This window comes from Dermacentor silvarum, chromosome 1 (assembly GCF_013339745.2).
Source record: "Dermacentor silvarum isolate Dsil-2018 chromosome 1, BIME_Dsil_1.4, whole genome shotgun sequence".
In the NCBI taxonomy this organism is placed as follows: domain Eukaryota; kingdom Metazoa; phylum Arthropoda; class Arachnida; order Ixodida; family Ixodidae; genus Dermacentor; species Dermacentor silvarum.
In genome coordinates this window covers 180,629,439-180,647,493 of record NC_051154.1, presented here as the reverse complement: position 1 = coordinate 180,647,493, position 18,055 = coordinate 180,629,439, and the positions used below count along the sequence as shown (strand labels likewise).

General features: G+C 43.1%; 1 protein-coding gene across 3 annotated transcripts in view; it reads left to right on the top strand.

Annotated features, from left to right (window-relative positions):
• LOC119436481 (bifunctional 3'-phosphoadenosine 5'-phosphosulfate synthase-like) overlaps positions 1–8,918 on the top strand; it is a 93,201-nt gene extending 84,283 nt beyond the window's left edge. For 2 of the 3 annotated variants that reach the window (XM_049658062.1, XM_049658060.1), the window contains exons 11-12: positions 2,076–2,201; positions 7,546–8,918. In XM_049658062.1, the coding sequence (XP_049514019.1) occupies positions 2,076–2,201; positions 7,546–7,785 (366 nt within the window). In that variant the 3' untranslated portion in view covers positions 7,786–8,918. The remainder of the gene's footprint in view (positions 1–2,075; positions 2,202–7,545) is intronic. The other variant, XM_037703337.2, reaches the window with a different exon arrangement.
• The last annotated feature ends 9,137 nt before the right edge of the window (positions 8,919–18,055 follow it).

The following is an 18,055-nucleotide window of genomic DNA, read 5'->3' as shown; positions in this document are numbered from 1 at the left end:
GGGGTGGTAGTGGCAAATGCTACATGCGAATACTTCATTGTGTGCAACTTCATTAGTTTCACTCTGCTTAAAGGGGCCCTGAACACTTTTTGAATATAGTAAGAAAACGTTGCCGATCTGTTGTAGAGGCGGCTGTGAGCCTGTGAGCCAAATATTATTGCACCGCATGCAGCAGAGAATCAACAATCACATGTCAAAAACGGCGATAATCGTGTGCTCATTCTTCCACAATGTCGTCATGCAGTGTCATCGCAAGCAGCTGGACCCACCAATTCAGCTATTAACTGATTTTGTGATTGCAAGAGCATTCTCAGTAATACGTGATTGCAAATTTTTAGTTAAATAAATGAAGCATATGTATGTTTGTGATCTCAAAAAGCCAGAAAAAAAATTTCATCTTTTCACTGCCACATGGATGCATCTGCTGTGCTTGGACTCCAAGATAGTAGTGGCATGCTGCATAGCATAGTCTTCCGTGGCTGCCACTGGGTGCCGCAACAAGCCCTTTCGGCACTAACTTCTGAGTATCTTGGGCGGGGCTTTGCCCTCTTGGCTTCTCCGCTTTGTGGCTTCCATTGCGCTAGCGAGATGTAAAGAGAAAGCTGGGTATTGGTGCGATAACTCCACTAATGCTTGAAGGATTCAAAAAATTTTGCTGCACGAGATTCGTGAGACGACATCCTTTGATAGTGAAGTCATTCTATGATTAGTTAGCAAAGTGTTTCAGGGCCCCTTAAGTGAACCGTCATCGTTGTTGCAAAAAGAAATTTCGAAATTGCACTACCGGTGCTCGCATATTCTGGTCTTATATAATACATTTGCATTGTGAGCACTTCATAGTTGGTAAAAAGCAGAGGAACTTCTCGTAAATATGGAGGTAACTTTTTGCTATCGGCCTCATGACTGGCACCTGCTGCACGCAACAGGGCCTGAGCGGGTGGACCCAAGGACTTCAGAGCAGTGGCAGCTGCACTGGGGAGTCACGCAGAGTGTTTCTTGGGGATTTAGTACATCTGCAGTGGGCTTTACTGTGGCAGCAAGTGATTAGTGTCGCGGCAGTGTCAATGCCTCGTCCTTGCGTGCAGCTGCCCGAACGCCCACACGCAAGCATCATTCAGCTGCCGCATATACTGCCGCTCTGTCTCGCAGCTGGTGGAAGGTAATTGCCACGCTTATCTTGGCTGCCACTGCAGCTTGCCCTCTGGATCCAAAAAGACCAATCTGCATGTTTTGTGCCGCAATGCCCAAAGTTCAAGAGCTTTACTAAGCTAGCGTGGCACTTCTGAATGTCCAGTCATTGCAGAAACGCGTGCAGAAGGGATGGTAATAATTAAGATCCAACTTTGCATTACGTGTATAGAATAAAACACATTTATTGCCATTGCATCGTATGCCACGTGCATGCACAGCGTAGTACGTGGAATGGACAATAGGTGCCGGAGTGTCGCAGGCACCAGATGAAAGTCGATGAAGATGTCGCGTGTTTTGCCACCACATAATTCAGATTCTGTCTCACAAGGCCAACAAAATAACTCTACTGTGCACATTAAGACCTTTTCTCTGATATGCGCAGGCACAGTGGCCTTAATTTGTGCCTTAATTATTGGCAATATTTGGAACATTATCACTTCATGAGTGTTTGAAGAGCAGCTGCTTTTTTTTTTTCTTCTTAAGACGTAAGGCGGCGCATGGATCTTGTTCAATACGATTGCACTAGCCAGTTTCCGATTTTCCTTTTATCTCTGAATTTGTTTAGTGCCTGTCTTGTTTATGCAATTTGTTTTATGCATTGTCCTTTAGTTTATACCATATTGTTAAACTTTTACTCGCATTTTTGAAGCAATCTTTGAATGCTTATCACTATTTTGTGTTGTACAGACATGTTGCCATAAAAATTGTATAGGGACATGGCTGTTTCTGCCAATCACTTGTGTTTGGGACTAAATTGGCATGCAATATGATTTCCAGACCAGAATGAAATTTTGGCCTTAACTTTGAACTAAGATCCATGTAATATTATAGCATCTTCACCTTGGAACAAGCTGCATACTTACTTTCATGTATTTTCCGTGTAGGTCCAGTGGCACGCCAAGGCAAGAATGGTGTGCGGCAGCAACTTCTACATTGTAGGCCGAGACCCTGCAGGAATGCCCCATCCAGAGACGAAAGAAGACCTCTATGACCCAACTCATGGTGCAAAGGTGCAGTGTACTTTTGTGTCTCGCATAGCTCATTTATAGCCAAACATACAACTCAATTTGTTTTCCCAAAATATATTTACAAGTTCAGACTGTGTAGCTGTCAACCCAGTAATTACACTATGGAGCTTCAATTTCTCGAGGGCACCACAAATAATTACCTTTTAATGCAACCAGTTCTAAACATGTAGCGAAGTGCGGCGAAGCTTCAGTTGAGAAAAATTCACGCCACCGAAATGGGCCACGGTGGGCAGTCTCGTAGTACCAGGCACCACTGATCCATACACATACACTCATCATGCTGCTGAAAGCTGAGTTCAAGACTCAACAGGACAAGAGGGGAGAACGAGTTCACCTGCATTTCCAAAAGAAGCACCCAATTCGAAGGGTAAATTTGGCAGCTTTCTGCAACAGTCATTGTATGGCCTTCAACAACCGGTAGGCTCTCGAGTTGTTTGTGACATCACGTGACCGCTGCTTTTGATGATGTGAATAGTCTTTTTTCACTTCATTTTGAGTGGATCTCGTAAAAGGCGCTAGGATTAATAATTTGTAATGCCTTTGAGAAGTTGAGGCTTTGTACCATAATTCTAGAGTCGACAGGTACCTAAAAAGGTGGGACCAAAAATTTTCGTGTCAGTTACTCATTTAATGAGTACTGACTCAATCAGTTGTTTAAAATTCACTTTCAGTTAATACATGCCACTCTTATTGTGTGAGGACTGTTCCCAGGTAAAAGTATACTACTAAGATATTTATGGAATTATTGCATGAATTGTGGCGAGCACACACGCCCATTTCCTCCTACGTACTCACGTCTTCGCACATTGCGGACGCGTCGAGAGCCGCCGTAGACATGGGAGAGCCCTCCCCCCCCCCCTCCCCCCTTGCGAGAAAGGAAAAGGTACTCGACGCACGAGGAGAACATTCTTTTCGCAAAGGTAAAAAGGTATAAAAGACCGTCACCAGGGGAGACTCTCTCCCTGGTGCCCCGACCTCAAACCGGACCACCAATCTAAGAATACCTGCCACAAATTGTGACCTCAGTGCCTGACTATCATGCGCAACGAAGCAAGCCTATTTATTACCTATTACAGAGGAGTCTCTCCCTCTGTAAGTGTTACTTATTGCACGCAGCAATAAACATTGTTAGAGTTGACACCGCTAGTTGCCTCACTCGCCTGAACCCAGCGTAGCTGTGATTATAAGCACTACGACTTGGCGAGTACTACGGAACGACTGTGTGTGGCTAGATCCTGAGCTTTCCTTCAGCCCTAGCTTCACGCAGAGCATACCCCCACAAAATTCACAATGCGCAAGTTCATGAAATTCAGTTAGCGATGTTCTCATCATATCATTCTTTCATGCTCATTGCAAGTTAAGCTGGAAAAAGCAGTTGACACTTGCCAACTGGCCAATATTCAAACTGTATTGATCTTTCTGCAACATATTGCCGATATGGACGGGAAATTAGCTAAAACTCCAGCTCAAGTGACTTTCTTTCTTTCTCTCTCGTTATTTTGTTGTTGTTGTTGCCTGGTTAATGTTTTAATGTGGCCCAAATTGCTTGAGTACAGTGTTTAAGGTTTTTATTTTCCCCAAAATTTGACATGCTTTTTATGGTATTTATTTCCATCATAAAAAGTTTTTTTGTTATTCCCCAGTTAATATATCTTCCAGATGAACTTTCACTGACTTTTTGTTTTGGAGGGGGATAATTTTTTGTCTAGCTTAGCTTTTTTTTTTTTAATTTATTCCTGGTGAATATCTAGTTCACTAATTTTGTTGATGCTGAAACGTGCTGTATGAATGCAGATCCTGTAGTTCAATATGGTAGTGGCATATAACACACCGAATAACAAAGGTTTTAGAGACTCGGTCTCTAAAAGACTCTTAGTCTCTAAGAGCGACTTTTAGAGACAGTTCATGCAAGGGCAGCACAAAACTTTACAGTGATGCAACTATTATATGTAGGAATTAACATTAGTTTGATATTCCAACACAAATAGAATGAGACTGTAACATTATGCGGGTACAGAGCTCCAGCAAATAATACAGAATAAAAAGATTATTAGGTAGATACTACGACCTTGCGTGACCATCAGTGAACTCTCCCAGTTCGTCTATCACAGTGGTGGCAGCACAAATACCAAAGGGCCACACTTGACCCCTCTGTGTACTCATCCCCTCCCTGCTTCTCGTTTTTGTCACGGTAGCAGGTAAAATGGCTGCAAATAAGAACAAAATGTAAAGATTTCTTGGGCTGCAGACTGACGCATGACCATGACCTTGCCAGGCTCCTTTCATCAGAGCATATGTGGGCTCACAGCTGTGTGCCAATCGATGTCTTGTAATAATCATTAATGCTTTCACTATCACTTTTCAGTTAAAACGGAATTGTCGAAAGAAAGATTGGCATACTTTTTTTCCATTTAAACTGAATACGCTGAACATTACCTACAATTGATAGGAAACATTTCTTGAATTTATGGGCAATGAAACTTAAGCTCAGTCTCCATTCTTTTTTTTTATTTGTCCTTATTTTTTTCTATTTAAAGGAAATTTCTTCCTTGTTCTGGCGCTTTCAATTTATTTCCATGACCCTCATGATGACATTATCTTTCTTACCTGCTTTAATATTAAATTTATAACGATTACAATTATTTACCAGCATTATTTGTGATGGTAGCACAACAATTTACCTGTGATGGACATACCATTTGGTCGCTTTTAAATATTTTTTCTTTTGCTTGCTTTTTATGATGGCCTCCCTTCATTCCCCTTCACCTCCCACAGCTTGACAGGTTTTTCTAATTCTCAGGCTCAAACTTGGCAGGTATACAGATACAACCAGTGTTACTAGTTCTAGTTGTAAAACATAATTACCCCAAAAAGTGGATGGGAAAACGGTTCCGCGGTAGCTCAATGGTGAGAGCATTGCACGCGTAATGCGAAGACGTTCCCCACCTGCGGACAGTTGTTTTTTGTGATGGACATACCATTTGGTCGCTTTTAAATATTTTTTCGTTTGCTTGCTTTTTATGATGGCCTCCCTTCATTCCCCTTCACCTCCCACAGCTTGACAGGTTTTTCTAATTCTCAGGCTCAAACTTGGCAGGTATACAGATACAACCAGTGTTACTAGTTCTAGTTGTAAAACATAATTACCCCAAAAAGTGGATGGGAAAACGGTTCCGCGGTAGCTCAATGGTGAGAGCATTGCACGCGTAATGCGAAGACGTGGGTTCGTTCCCCACCTGCGGACAGTTGTCTTTTTCATCCATTTTCATTAATTTATCATTTCCTTAATTCAGTTATTAGGTACAAGTAATTTTCCCCTATGTTGTCCTTGGTGTTGGGCCCCTCGGTTCCCTTTCAACTCAGTTGCGCAGCTCCGCATATTGGCCAGTGCAAGCATGTGGCGCACATGGTGGTCGCGCGAACTAACGGCGCTGCGGTCGAGTCCAGCTACCGGCTGGCTGCTGCTTGCAGCGACATGGCAGCTTGGTATTGCACGCACGTTCGCTCATCTACGTCGATTTATTGCTCCACTGAAAAGCTAAACTGCTTATGTAATTAGAGTTCATAGTTTTCACTATGAGTGACAGCTTCGCAAGCGCAGTGCGAATCCTGAGGGCGACGTGTACGCTTCAATTTCAACAGCAACTATATGCTATACTGTGAAGCTACTCCAACATTAATTGTGACTGGATGTGCCCGCCAGATAAGGCAGTTCATAATCGATAATGCGGGAGCAGGATAAAAGTAGGGTAGCTAATGAGGGAAGCAGCAAAAAGAAAGAGAAAACTACCAGATAGCATGAAAAAGCTTTAAAATTTATTGTTTATTCGGCCATCTGCAAATGGAGAGTGCCCTTGCATCCTATACAGGGTGTGCACCAATATGTAAAAATATGCAAATGCCACGTAGCTGGATAGAACCAAGGTAATGTTGTTTGCCATCGCTTGGAGATACTAGGATTATTTTTTGCATTCGCCTAAGTACACAATTAGTTTCAATTAATTAATGAACTTCTCAAATATTATAATTAGATAAAAAGTGTAAATGAGAAGATTGTAGAGCAACATGAAAAAAAATTCCTATACAGCTTTCTGCTGCTCAATACCGTGCTATATAAGGTGTTTTTCCGAGCACTAAAGAAGCCCGCGAGTACACGCAAAATTTCCACGCAACTGGCCGCTCAAGGCACTTTGCGTATATTCACGGGCTTCTTTCACGCTCGGAAAAACGCTTTATGTAGCACGGTATTGAGCAGCAGAAAGCCGCATCGGAATTTTTTTTCATGTTGCTCTACAATCTTCTCATTTACACTTTTTATCTAATTATAATTGAGAAGTTGATTAATTAATTGAAACTAATTGTGTATTTAGGCGGAATGTAATCTGAGTATCTGCAAGCGATGGCACACAACATTACCTTGGTTCTATCCAGCTATGTGGCATTTGCATATTTTTACATATTGGTGCATGATAGTTGGGACACCCTGTGCTATGCATTTCCTTGTATAAAGTTAGTCGTATTACACGCTGGCCCACCCTTAAATTTCATTTGGCCTACCCCTACATGCATTCCCCATGCATTTTGTATGGAGCCCTATGTATCCCTATGAGTATTCCCGCTGATAAGTTTTAGTAAAATTGTTCCTTATCCCTTATAAAGCTACCAATCATCTATATTTATATTATCTTAATGATTAAACCTTTCAAGTTCACAAATTACGTTTTTTTTTGTGCAGATACAGGGCATTACACTTTTCACATGACGGACCTGTGGTACTCGCCAAAGAATGTTTAAGCATTAAATGTAGTGCTTAGCTGTCGACTTGTAGCCGCTTGTTCAACCCGGTGCAACACACGTCAGCTTATCGCATGCTCGACACAAGCCAGGCTTCACACCTTCGCAGACCAGCGTGAGCTCCTAACACTCAAACCTCCGAACGAACTTCTGCAGGACGCAACAAACGCGCAGCACCATAACCACACGGAATGCAGCCGTAGCGAAGAAAGCGCACAACCGGAAGTGCTGCCGGTAGCACGACTCGATCGCAGCGCCGTTAGTTCTCGTGAGTGCCACGGGGCCTGTGTTTTCAGTGGAGCTGTGAAACTGTGTTGGGTGTATTAACGTTGGATACAACTGCGAACAAAGGTGCAGCCTGGAAAAGATTACTGGGGTTGCACTGGGTTACCTTAGGTAATTATTTCGCATTACTGTGCTGGTACAATGGAACTTTTGTGGCTGCAATTGGATATGTGCAACAGTTCAATCTGTTAAATGTGAAGAATAAACACTGTAATTCTACATTGCTCCTATAATTTGCATTTCACAGGTGTTGACCATGGCTCCTGGCCTTACACAACTCGAGATCATACCATTTCAAGTTGCTGCTTATGACACAAAGAAGAAGAAGATGGCAATGTTTGAGCCTGAACGGAAAGAGGACTTCTTGTTCATCTCGGGCACCAAGATGCGCAGCCTGGCACGCAGTGGTCAGGAGCCTCCAGCAGGGTTCATGGAGCCGTCTGCCTGGAAAGTTCTTTCTGATTACTACCGCTCTACAGCGAACTGATGTACAGCCTTATAGCTGCAATGTCTTTCTGCTCCTTTCACAACGTTTCTCCCTCCTGCCTCATTTTTTTCATCCCCTCCCACTTCTGTTGCAAGCTTTAAGGTCTGTTTAATAGAACATTGCTTTCATCCCCCCCCCCCCCCCCCACAAACGTTAATGTTTAGGAAAGTATTATACTGCATAAAAGGATGCAGTCGCTATGTTCTGAAGCTTTTGAACCAGTCATGGGGGTTTTTATTTCACTGGTGGTGGGAGAAACTTGTTCCTTCAGGGTTGGAGTTAGCTGGTCATGCAATTTATTTGCGAGAGTTTTTATATGAAGACAGTGTGATGGAGGGAACAAGGATTGTGCCTCTTAGGAGCTTAACTGCTTTAGTCAACTAGAAACAAAAGTACCAAACATGGTTCCCAACAAGCCATAAAGTATGAAATCGTCTTGTTGGCATTTGTAGGCATATTTAGACTTCTTTTTACGCGTGCATGCACTTTTACTGTTATATTTTTGTTACTGTTGTACTCGGAAAGAAAGTGTGCTTGCTAATATTTTATATATATTTTGCTTATTTTATATTAGCATATCCTCATTTAACTGGCTCCACATTCTGCATGGTGCTCAAGTGTGAATTGTGTGATCTTGAGAGAGGCTCAGAGCAAAGGGGGTGTCTACACCATACAGTGCAGCGATTTTTTTGTAGTCAACTGGGACCAATGTGCTCAATGTGGCACGCAACGTAGCAGCAACATATCTAGAGATTAGGCAGTAGGCTCGGTACTGTGGCTTATACATATATAAATGTACATTCGTTTTTTACATTTATGTCAGTCGTGTATGGAATACTAGGCACACCCAGTTTGCTGGCACATTCATTGTACACATGACTGGTCCTGGCTGCTGTGTCCAAGACATCACGAGCAGCCAACTTTGTGGCGCAATAGGACATGTTGCACTTTATGACAACATATTGTGATCCTTGTGCAATTTCACTATTGTAATTGTTATTGCAGAAATTTGGTTTGTTTGAATATTTTTCATATACATGTTTTAATAATGGTTGTTTTAAAATGCAAATTACAGCTACATTCTGGCTAAATTAAGGCTGGCCAGAATGCTTGTTAATAAAAATGTTGAAAAGATGTCTTGTGACTTTGTGTGTGGTGTGCCTTTTCTTGGAGAATACATATGTATTAGGTTCATTGGACAGATACTGCAGCCCATTTGGCTTGGGCTTCTAACTGGTTCAATATAGAACATGATTCTGGATAAACGATTTGCATCTTGGAAGGCAATGAAATATGCTGCATTTCAGGATTCTTTCTTTGGTGTGATTAGATTTTATTTAGTTTATTCATAATACGAGTCCAATTGGGCTATTACAGTGGTGGAAGTACAGCACAGTAAAAAATGATCAATATACATGCAATGCTACAAGAAAGTTTGGTAGGCACTATTTGACAGGATTCATCATATATAAAATATTCTACAAAACATGTGCATGCAAATGCAACAAAACAAATATATTTAGAACTGAACAGACTTGGAGAAGGATATGATGCTAAAATTTCGTAAGGTGTGTGTAATCTGATCTTAATGGTATGAGGTAGCATATTCTGCTTATTGGTAGCTCTTGAGGAGAGAAAGAGGGGGGAAAAAATTGCTGTTTTGAAGACTGTATTTTGGACCACTGAAGGTGAAATACAAAAATGGGACAGGCACTGACGAAGGTCATATTATTGGACGATGTTTCAGCCCCCACGCAGGAGTCATGTTCACAATGAATGTACAGGCATGGTCATAAGCTTACAGGATGTTGGTTCTGCAAAGAAGTCTTAATGTCAACACTTTTAGCTTGCATCCATTAAAACAGTACAACTCAACATTTGTTGAATAGCACACACGGTACACTTGAAATCCAGGCTGCGTGCCCAGGATCGGGAAATATCCTGCTTTTTCTCGGATCTGGCATTGCAAACTTTTTGCTTTACCTTTACATGCATGTACTATCACGCTCAGTATGAGCTACACCGCAGGAGCGTGTGGCCAAGAGCCCTGTAAGGTTGAACAGTGGCGCCAATCGTGACATTTTTTCGAGTTATCAGGGGAGGCTTTGGCTGTTCCTGCGAGCGCGCATCGCCTCCACTTGCTTGCTTTCACCCTCTCCCTCTTTTATTTGAAGGAACTTCTTGCCATTTATTTTTCTCGTTCATTCTGTCTTTACTGAAGAGAAATTTGAAGATGATAAAGCGGACTTTGCTGCCGACCAGAGATGGCGTGTGAAACTTATCAAAGAATGAGCGCTACCTTCGTCCAAGAAGGGCTATACAAGTGCTTTTTACTTAAACACTTTCTGATCGCGTCATGCTTCTAGCGAAGAGGGATACTCGGTGACGACTCGGGCCGTGCAATATTTTCAGTAGAGAGTTTTAGCAGAGCCGTGCTGCCAATGCCCAACGCGTTGCCGTTGATACCGTTCCGGTGCACGTTACAATCATTTCTTCTGTGGTCGCAGTAGCCGTACTTTGCTTGTTTACCGGAACTACGGTGATAATACGTTCTAATACCACCAGTTATTAACATATACCAGTCTCCAGTCAGTTCGCCTGGAAAAGGGAGCCGGCAGGAAATGCTTTTCGTGGATACGTCAACGTGGAGGTCGTGTGCAGTGCTCTTCACTAAGAAACTTACCTGGCTTCCCAAAACATTGTGTGATCATCAGAAGAGAGCAAAATGCAGCTGGAATGAGAAAAAGGCTTCCGGTATTTCAGCGAAAACAAAAGCTGCTCTGCTTTTTTGGTTTGTTGTATTTTAGTGTGATGGAATTGGCAACTATAGCGTAAGATGGCAAAGAAAAGCCTTTTTTTCGCAGTCAAAGAAATTGGGATATAGGAATAGAAAAATAACTCGAGCATTGTAATAAATCTTTATTGTAATACACAGCAAATAGCATAGCGAACAAGCCCTAGTCAAGATAATAATATGAATAACAATGTGAATAATGTATACTGACTGGATTCAGAAAGCATAAAAAACAAAGGCAAAATTGTAGCAACAACAGAAATAATGACATTTTAATATGAAAGGAAATATTAAAAGTACATGAGTAATACACGAGTACTCTAGTAACGAGAATAGATAATCGCGGGGTAGAGAAGCGAATACTTTGGGAACGCACGTTATGCGGACAGCCTCTCCATAACAATTACGGCAAGGAGCGGTCGCGACCGCCTTAGTAACGTGTCATGGCCACTTGAATGGCAATCACGTTCTGCATCCTCGACGGGAGTGACGGGTACAGATTCTCTATGAAACTGTGTTCATTTTGGAGGCGCATTCATTCTTCTTCTACAGCACCCAATAGCACAACAGCGGGTGAACTGTGCAATCTTCTCTTGTAGAGCCCGACTTTCATTCTAGCCCTGAGACCCACCCGAGACACTGCACCCCTCGCATGTTCAGAAGCTCCTCAACAACCTTTGCAGTGTGGACAGGTGACAGGTCTTGTTGGAACAGGAAGTCTTCTTCAGGAAAAGGCCCGTCCAACGCGTAAGGGATCATGACATAATCATGGATGTTGCAATACCTTGTCGATGTCAGCGGTCCTTCAGTACGGAGCAAAACGCCAAGTCCATCTCGGGACATAGCGCCCCAAACATTGACAGCAGTGTGGCCGCTCGATGCGACTTCCTGCACGTAAAGGGGGTCTTAGCGGCCGTTGACAGGGTGCCACACGCGTTGCTTTTGGTCCCAGCGCGTTGTGAAGGTAGACTCGTCGGAAAAAAGTGCAATTTTCCAATCGTCCGTAGTCCAGGAGACGTGTTCGGTCGCGAAATTAAGATGCACCGTCTCGTTCGCCTCGGAGAGACGCGGGCTCTTGAGTTTTTCTTCCGCTAGTCTTTTTATTTTCGACACGCTTGCAGGCACACCAGCGCCAGCACCGATCTCCTTGGCAGTGCTGAAGGGGCTTGCCTGCGCGGCGTAGAGGATATCCACGTCCTGAGCAGCAGGCGTTGCATGAGGTTTATGAGGAGCATCGCTGATGCGGCCTTCATCCCTATAAGCTTCGATGATACGATTGACAGTCTTATTCGACGTCCCCGTCATATCAGCTATTGGGCGTTGAGTATATTGCTTCAGGGACAGTGGAACTATTCGCAGGCGCTCAGTGTTTGGCACTCGGGACATTTTCCCAAGTGAAGAACGTATCGTATTATTGTTTCACTGTGCGCACTACACGGAGCCACTTACACACAATAGGGTGCGCGGCGCATCAGTCCGGAATTCCCCATTAAATAAAATGAAGCAACCACAACAAGACAGGCTAGATATCACCTGTTTTGTGAAGCGTGTCTTATCAAACAGGAAGTTTGGGCGTCAAGCCAGGGCGGCAGTTATCATTTTCGAAGCTAATATCACTACAGGGCAAAATGAGGGCGAGCATGAAAGCTAGCAAGTGGAGGCGATGCACACTCGCAGGAACAGCCAAACCCTCCCTTGATAATTCGAAAACATGTCACGATCGGCGCCACTGTTCGACCTTACAGGGCGCTTGGCCACGCGCTCCCGCGGTGTAGCTCATACTGAGCGCGATAGTACATTGCAGCCCACTGGGAAACATGTGTAGAGTTCATGTGAATTTTTTCCCTCTGGCACGAGTATAATGGCCAACTTTACAGCAGATAAGTACTATACATTAATATAGCTCCATTGGGCACTTGTAGCTAATGTGCCAGCAAAGTGAGAGCCACACTTAATATAGCTCCACTCAGCACTTGTAGCTAGCGTGCCAGCAAAGTAAGAGCATCACTTAGGGATGTTTCCTTTAATAGTTAACTGCACCGTACAGACACATAAAAGTGGTTTTGCACACCCTGGTAGGTATGTTCCTTCACAAGCTGCATTAAAAGAAAATTTAAGGTCCAACCGCTGTTCAGAGCTGGTAGCCTTACCCACCACGGTGACATAGTGGCTTCGGCATTGCACTGCTAAGCCCGAGGGCCGGTATCAAATCCCCGCCGCTGTAGCTGCATTTTGTTGGGGGTGGTATGAAAAAAATGCCCATGTACAGTGCATTGGGTGCATGTTAAAGAGCTACAAGTGGTCAGAATTAATCCGGAGTCCCCCACTACGACATGCTTCGCATCATTGTAGTTTTGGCATGTAAAACCCCAGAATTAATTTTTTTTTTTTTTTAGTTGGCAGCCTCAATCACACCATGCTATATTGAAAGGTAATTGATGTCAGGTTGAAATCGCCCATCTTTAGTGTATTACTGTCATGACGTTTTCATGCCAGAAAATTTATTACATTTTGGGACGCATCAAGCGGTGAAATTGGTAACTTGCATGTGTCCCTGAGAAAAAGCTTGCACTTGTTCAACTCTGTCCTTGCTTCAGTGTCACTGTTAATGGATATATTTATTTCTATATGGTATGTTTAATTTAATTGAGCATAATTCCACCACCTATACTTGCCAACTAGGTTTTTATGTTTAGCAAAATACTCAATTTCCAGATGCTACTAGGTACCATGCTAAAGTAGCTAGGACACATCCTGCAATTGTATCAGCAGATGCAAAATGGATGTGCTAAATGGTGCCTTACACCATGTGGATTAATCATCTCTGTGTCAATAGTATTTTGTAGTCAAAAACCAAAGCACTTCTAAGCAGATTGCTGAGCTGTACTGGCACAATCATGGTGGAAAAAGATAGGCTTGTAATGTCTCCAGAACATGATGTTTGCATAATCAAATCTTATTTTTCAGAAGCACATTTCCAGTTATGTTTGAACACCTTGAGGATTGCATTGACTGGCCACCAGAACTTTGCCACTCAAACCTATTTCGATACTGCGGAAGCACAGTACAGTCGAACGCCTTTATAGCGAACTGATTGGGGCCTCCGAAACATTTGTTATACAGGTCACTTCGTTGTAAAGGTCGAGAACCACAAAGGTCGTAATAGAACCAGGACAGAATTGTTCCTTCGTTATACAGGTCATTGCGTTGTAGAGGCGCTCAGCTGTGTTGAAGGCAGTTTGGGTAACGAGTTTGACAAAGTGACCTAGTCTATTTTCATTAAAGCCCAAACCCCATGAGAGCGATCGTGTGCGCAACAGCGACGAGCAGCGGCTTTGAGCGATGAAAGAGGCTGTTGCGCAAACGGACCGCTTGTCCTTGTCACTCGATCGCTCGGTTCTGGAAATCTAGGATTCGTCGCTCGTCACCTGGAAGTGCTATTAGCAACTAGCCAGTAGTGCTAAGCCGGAACAGGATGTACAGTGCTTAGTGATGGAAACGCGATACACATGGCAGCCGGCACTTTCTTGCGCCACTGGTGGGCGCTCGTGACACTAAGATGATGTATTTTTGTGTCGCATGAAAGCGAGAATCTTTTTGATGCATCGTAACTGCATTCGACCCCTCGGCGATCACCCAGCGATCACCGGTGGCGCAAAATGTGCCGGCGGCCATTCTGTTCGAGTATTGTGTTTCAATCACTGAGCACTGTACATAAGTAACATACTACCGGTTGTCACACAGAATGAGCAAACGACCGAATTTTGATACATGCAAGGATATAAAAACCTACTGCAAGACCTTCAGAAACGTTTTATGCTGCTCAGTACCGCGAAACAAATCAACTTAAATTATTAGAGCATACGTCATGCCAGTTTCAGTGTGTATTTGCTGAATGTTACACAATTTATCCGTGTTACGTTTGGGTCCTGTGTACACAATTAAATGCTAGCTCCTCTTATTAGTTTATCTATTTTTCTCTTGCAAGTGCCCTATGTTTGAAACAGGGCAGGAAGAGTCACTTGAGTAGCACTACTGCACTTACCGCCTTGCGTTCCTTGAACGAGCTGGGTTCGTCCACGCATTTCTGGTAAAAGCTGCCAAGGATGAGCTTAGTTCATCAGCAGCACTTTGCATTTTTTATCAATGCCATTGACAAGCCTAGTTTTGTCTTAGTGCTTAGTCGTGTTTTTGGTAGATCAGAGCTCGCAATACATGGAACAGTGCAAGCAGAAGTGCATCTATCCTTTCTGAAGAGGTAAAACGTGTTAGAAACTGGGGTCTCTAAAAATATTGCTATTTTTGCTCAGGGTTCAGAATATAATAGCATGGCACAGAAGGGGTTCATTCACAAACATATGAATACCAATGGCTCAATGAGCCAATGTGTATAGCATCAAAGGTAAACTGTGCCACCTTGAGATGAAATTACTAAGTGGTTTCTCTTATTCAGTGCAGTCACTATTGGTAAAAATCACTATATTGTTAAACAGTGGCTTCGCAATGTGCGATATAGTAGACCATTTTGCAGCACAGGTTTTTAGAAATAGCAGTGCATGTCAAGGCCGAAGAAAACAGCGCTTTTTGATCATGAACATTACATGCACAAGTCTAATTTATGGTTTTCATTTATGTAATGTGTATTCATATATATGTGCATCTCTTTGGAGTAAACATTATAGTTGCATGTGATGCACTTGCGAGGTCGTCAAGTGTGCTCTTTTTCATTACAGCAACACAGCCAAATATCAATTACCAAATATCAAATACCTTAAAAGAAGAAAAGTGGTTATAGTGCTAGAAGGAAGAGCAAATGATACACTACACAATGCTAAATTAAGACACTAAATTATTATTGCAAGATGAAAAAAAAAAAAGAAAAGGATGAATAAAAACGTAAACGGCATATACAATTTGTCATTTCACCAGATACTGCAAATGTTCATATTCACCTAATCAAGTTTTTAATTTGGTGTGTGAATATATGTGCACATAATTTTACCATGCAACTTGAGCACGCGCACATTATTGAGACATACCTATGGATCTCAGTTCTTTGAATTCCTCTAGTTCACTACACGTGGAGCCCAAATATTTTGTGGCATATATTTCTGGCTGCTCCCATTAGCCCAGCTAGCTCATGCGATCAAAAGCTGACGGTTCTACTGCGGAGAAAGTGCGTAGGTGCGAGCATATGAAATAATATGATGCGCTTTAAAACGCATGTCCTTTTATCGACAGGAGTGCGCGTGTGCAGCTCAATTATATGCGACGAATAAAGGTGGCAACGCTGCAGCCCAGTTATTATGCCGCGCCGCTGGCCTCGTTTTTCTTCGAACAATCCGTCAGCCGAACAATGATGAAATCTCCCCAGCTGCTATGACCGCGCGTGGAGTGCGTGAGCGCGTCCTAGGACAATGGCACGCCTATCGATGACGCGTTCTGCTTATCTCACGGTGTTTCCTTTCTGTCTACACGGCCTCTCCAGTGTCTGTCGTACGAGACAACGATACGCAATCGCGCCAGCATATCCCATCCGAGTCTCTCCTTGCGTAGCCCCTGCTGCAGCAGGGGGCCACGTGCAGCGCGCAGTATGATCGCTTAAACAGCGAGCTCGACACGACTTCCGTTTTAGAGAAGGAATGGTGTAACGGGGTTACATTGATCCTGAGTTTTAATGTCGAACATCAGCGGCCAGTTTGAGAGCAACTTTCTACCAACGTTCTCTGGTCTATCAGAAGAACGCTTATTCGAGCCGACAGCTGGAAGGCGCAAGCAGTATTTTTCCTTCCTCCACGCGCGCAAGCCCATTGGTGCCTACAGCGCGCGAGCTATAGAGGCGGCAGGGGTACCGTAAATAAATGGGCGCGGCAACTTCGCACACGCACTCACACATATGGACCGATCTGTACGTGCACTAGAAAGGTTTACAATATATTTTCAGAATACATCTATGGGGGATTGCGGCGGAGCGCAAGTTCCACCGTTTTGTCAATGATTTCGAGCACGGCAAAATTAAGTCAACAAACTGATTTCGAGGAAGTGTTGGAATGTCCCCTCAGTCTCTTTTGCGTACAGGCATAGGCGCCGACTACGAAAGGGGGGAGGGGGAGGGGCTACCCCCCCCCCCCCCGGTGATCCGTAGCCTACTCCCCCCTCCCCGCCCCTAAAGTGTCATTCCCGGAGCTCTGTTACCCACATAATTTGAGGATTCTTTTGTGTTGCCTCTACCTTTTCACAGTTGTTGTGGCTAAAAGCTTACGTCATCATTGTTTGCGCGGACGCGCACGGCTTTTATTTTTTACTTTCGCTTTATTTCGGTAATTCCTGATAAATAGGAGGAAAAGTGCATTAGAAGCACCAGCGGCGGCTACCTCATCCGTGTTTCCTCACTTCAACATTTTTTTTTTAATTTCCGCTGAGAACACCATACACAGACACAATATATTTAAATATATGCACAGGAAAACGTTTATTGTATTTTTAAAGAGAAGGAGGTAGCCAACTAAATGGATAGCCTATGTCTAGAGAATGAATATGTTGATGTATGTTCACCTCACTTCAAATTACTTTGCGTGCATTTTTGACCCTGGAAAAAATCTGCAGACGTCAGTCACCCCTTCGGCAGAGTCTTCTATCCACGGTGTGTGAAAAGCACGTGAGTGATATGTGTCTCAATATTGATTCTCTTTCCAGTAGGCAATGCTAACGGCTGGCGACAAAAAAAAAAAAATCTTATAATTATTTACAACTTTTACGCATTAGGGATCGATGGAAACATCGCCTCTTGCATGCAGAGGCCATAAATACTGGGTGTTTCAGCAAACAATAGCACAATTCTAGTTCATGAGCTGGTCTACTCGAGAGACGGACATTACTTGAACAAAAAATTGAAACCGTGTATCATTGCGCGCAAAACGACATGGACACAAGAGGGAACACGTATAACACACACGAAGCGATGCGCTTCGTGTGTGTTATACGTGTTCCCTCTTGTGTCCATGTCGTTTTGCGCGCAATGATACACGGTCTTAATGGAAAACCAACAAGCCCAAGTGAAAACCCTACTGCAAAAAATTGAAATGCATAATCGACTAATTAACAATTCACCAATTAGGTTATAACATATATTAACCTATGGCCATGTTACAATTTCCAAATTCTAGCCGTGGCTATATATATATATATATATATATATATATATATATATATATACATACATACAGGGTGTCCCAGTTATCACACAGCACGATTTAAAAGAAGAGTAACGGCGTTACGTGAAGCAAACCTAGTGCGTATTTGCAGTACAGTGGAGTAGCCGCCAGTAATTTTTTCGTTACTAAGATTTAATTAGGTAATTGTAATTAATTATCTAACTCGAGAAGTACTGTCCTAATTATCAAAGTGTCAATGAGAAAATTGTAGAGGAACACGAAAAACAGCTGATACAGCTTTCTGTTGCTCAATACGTGCTAC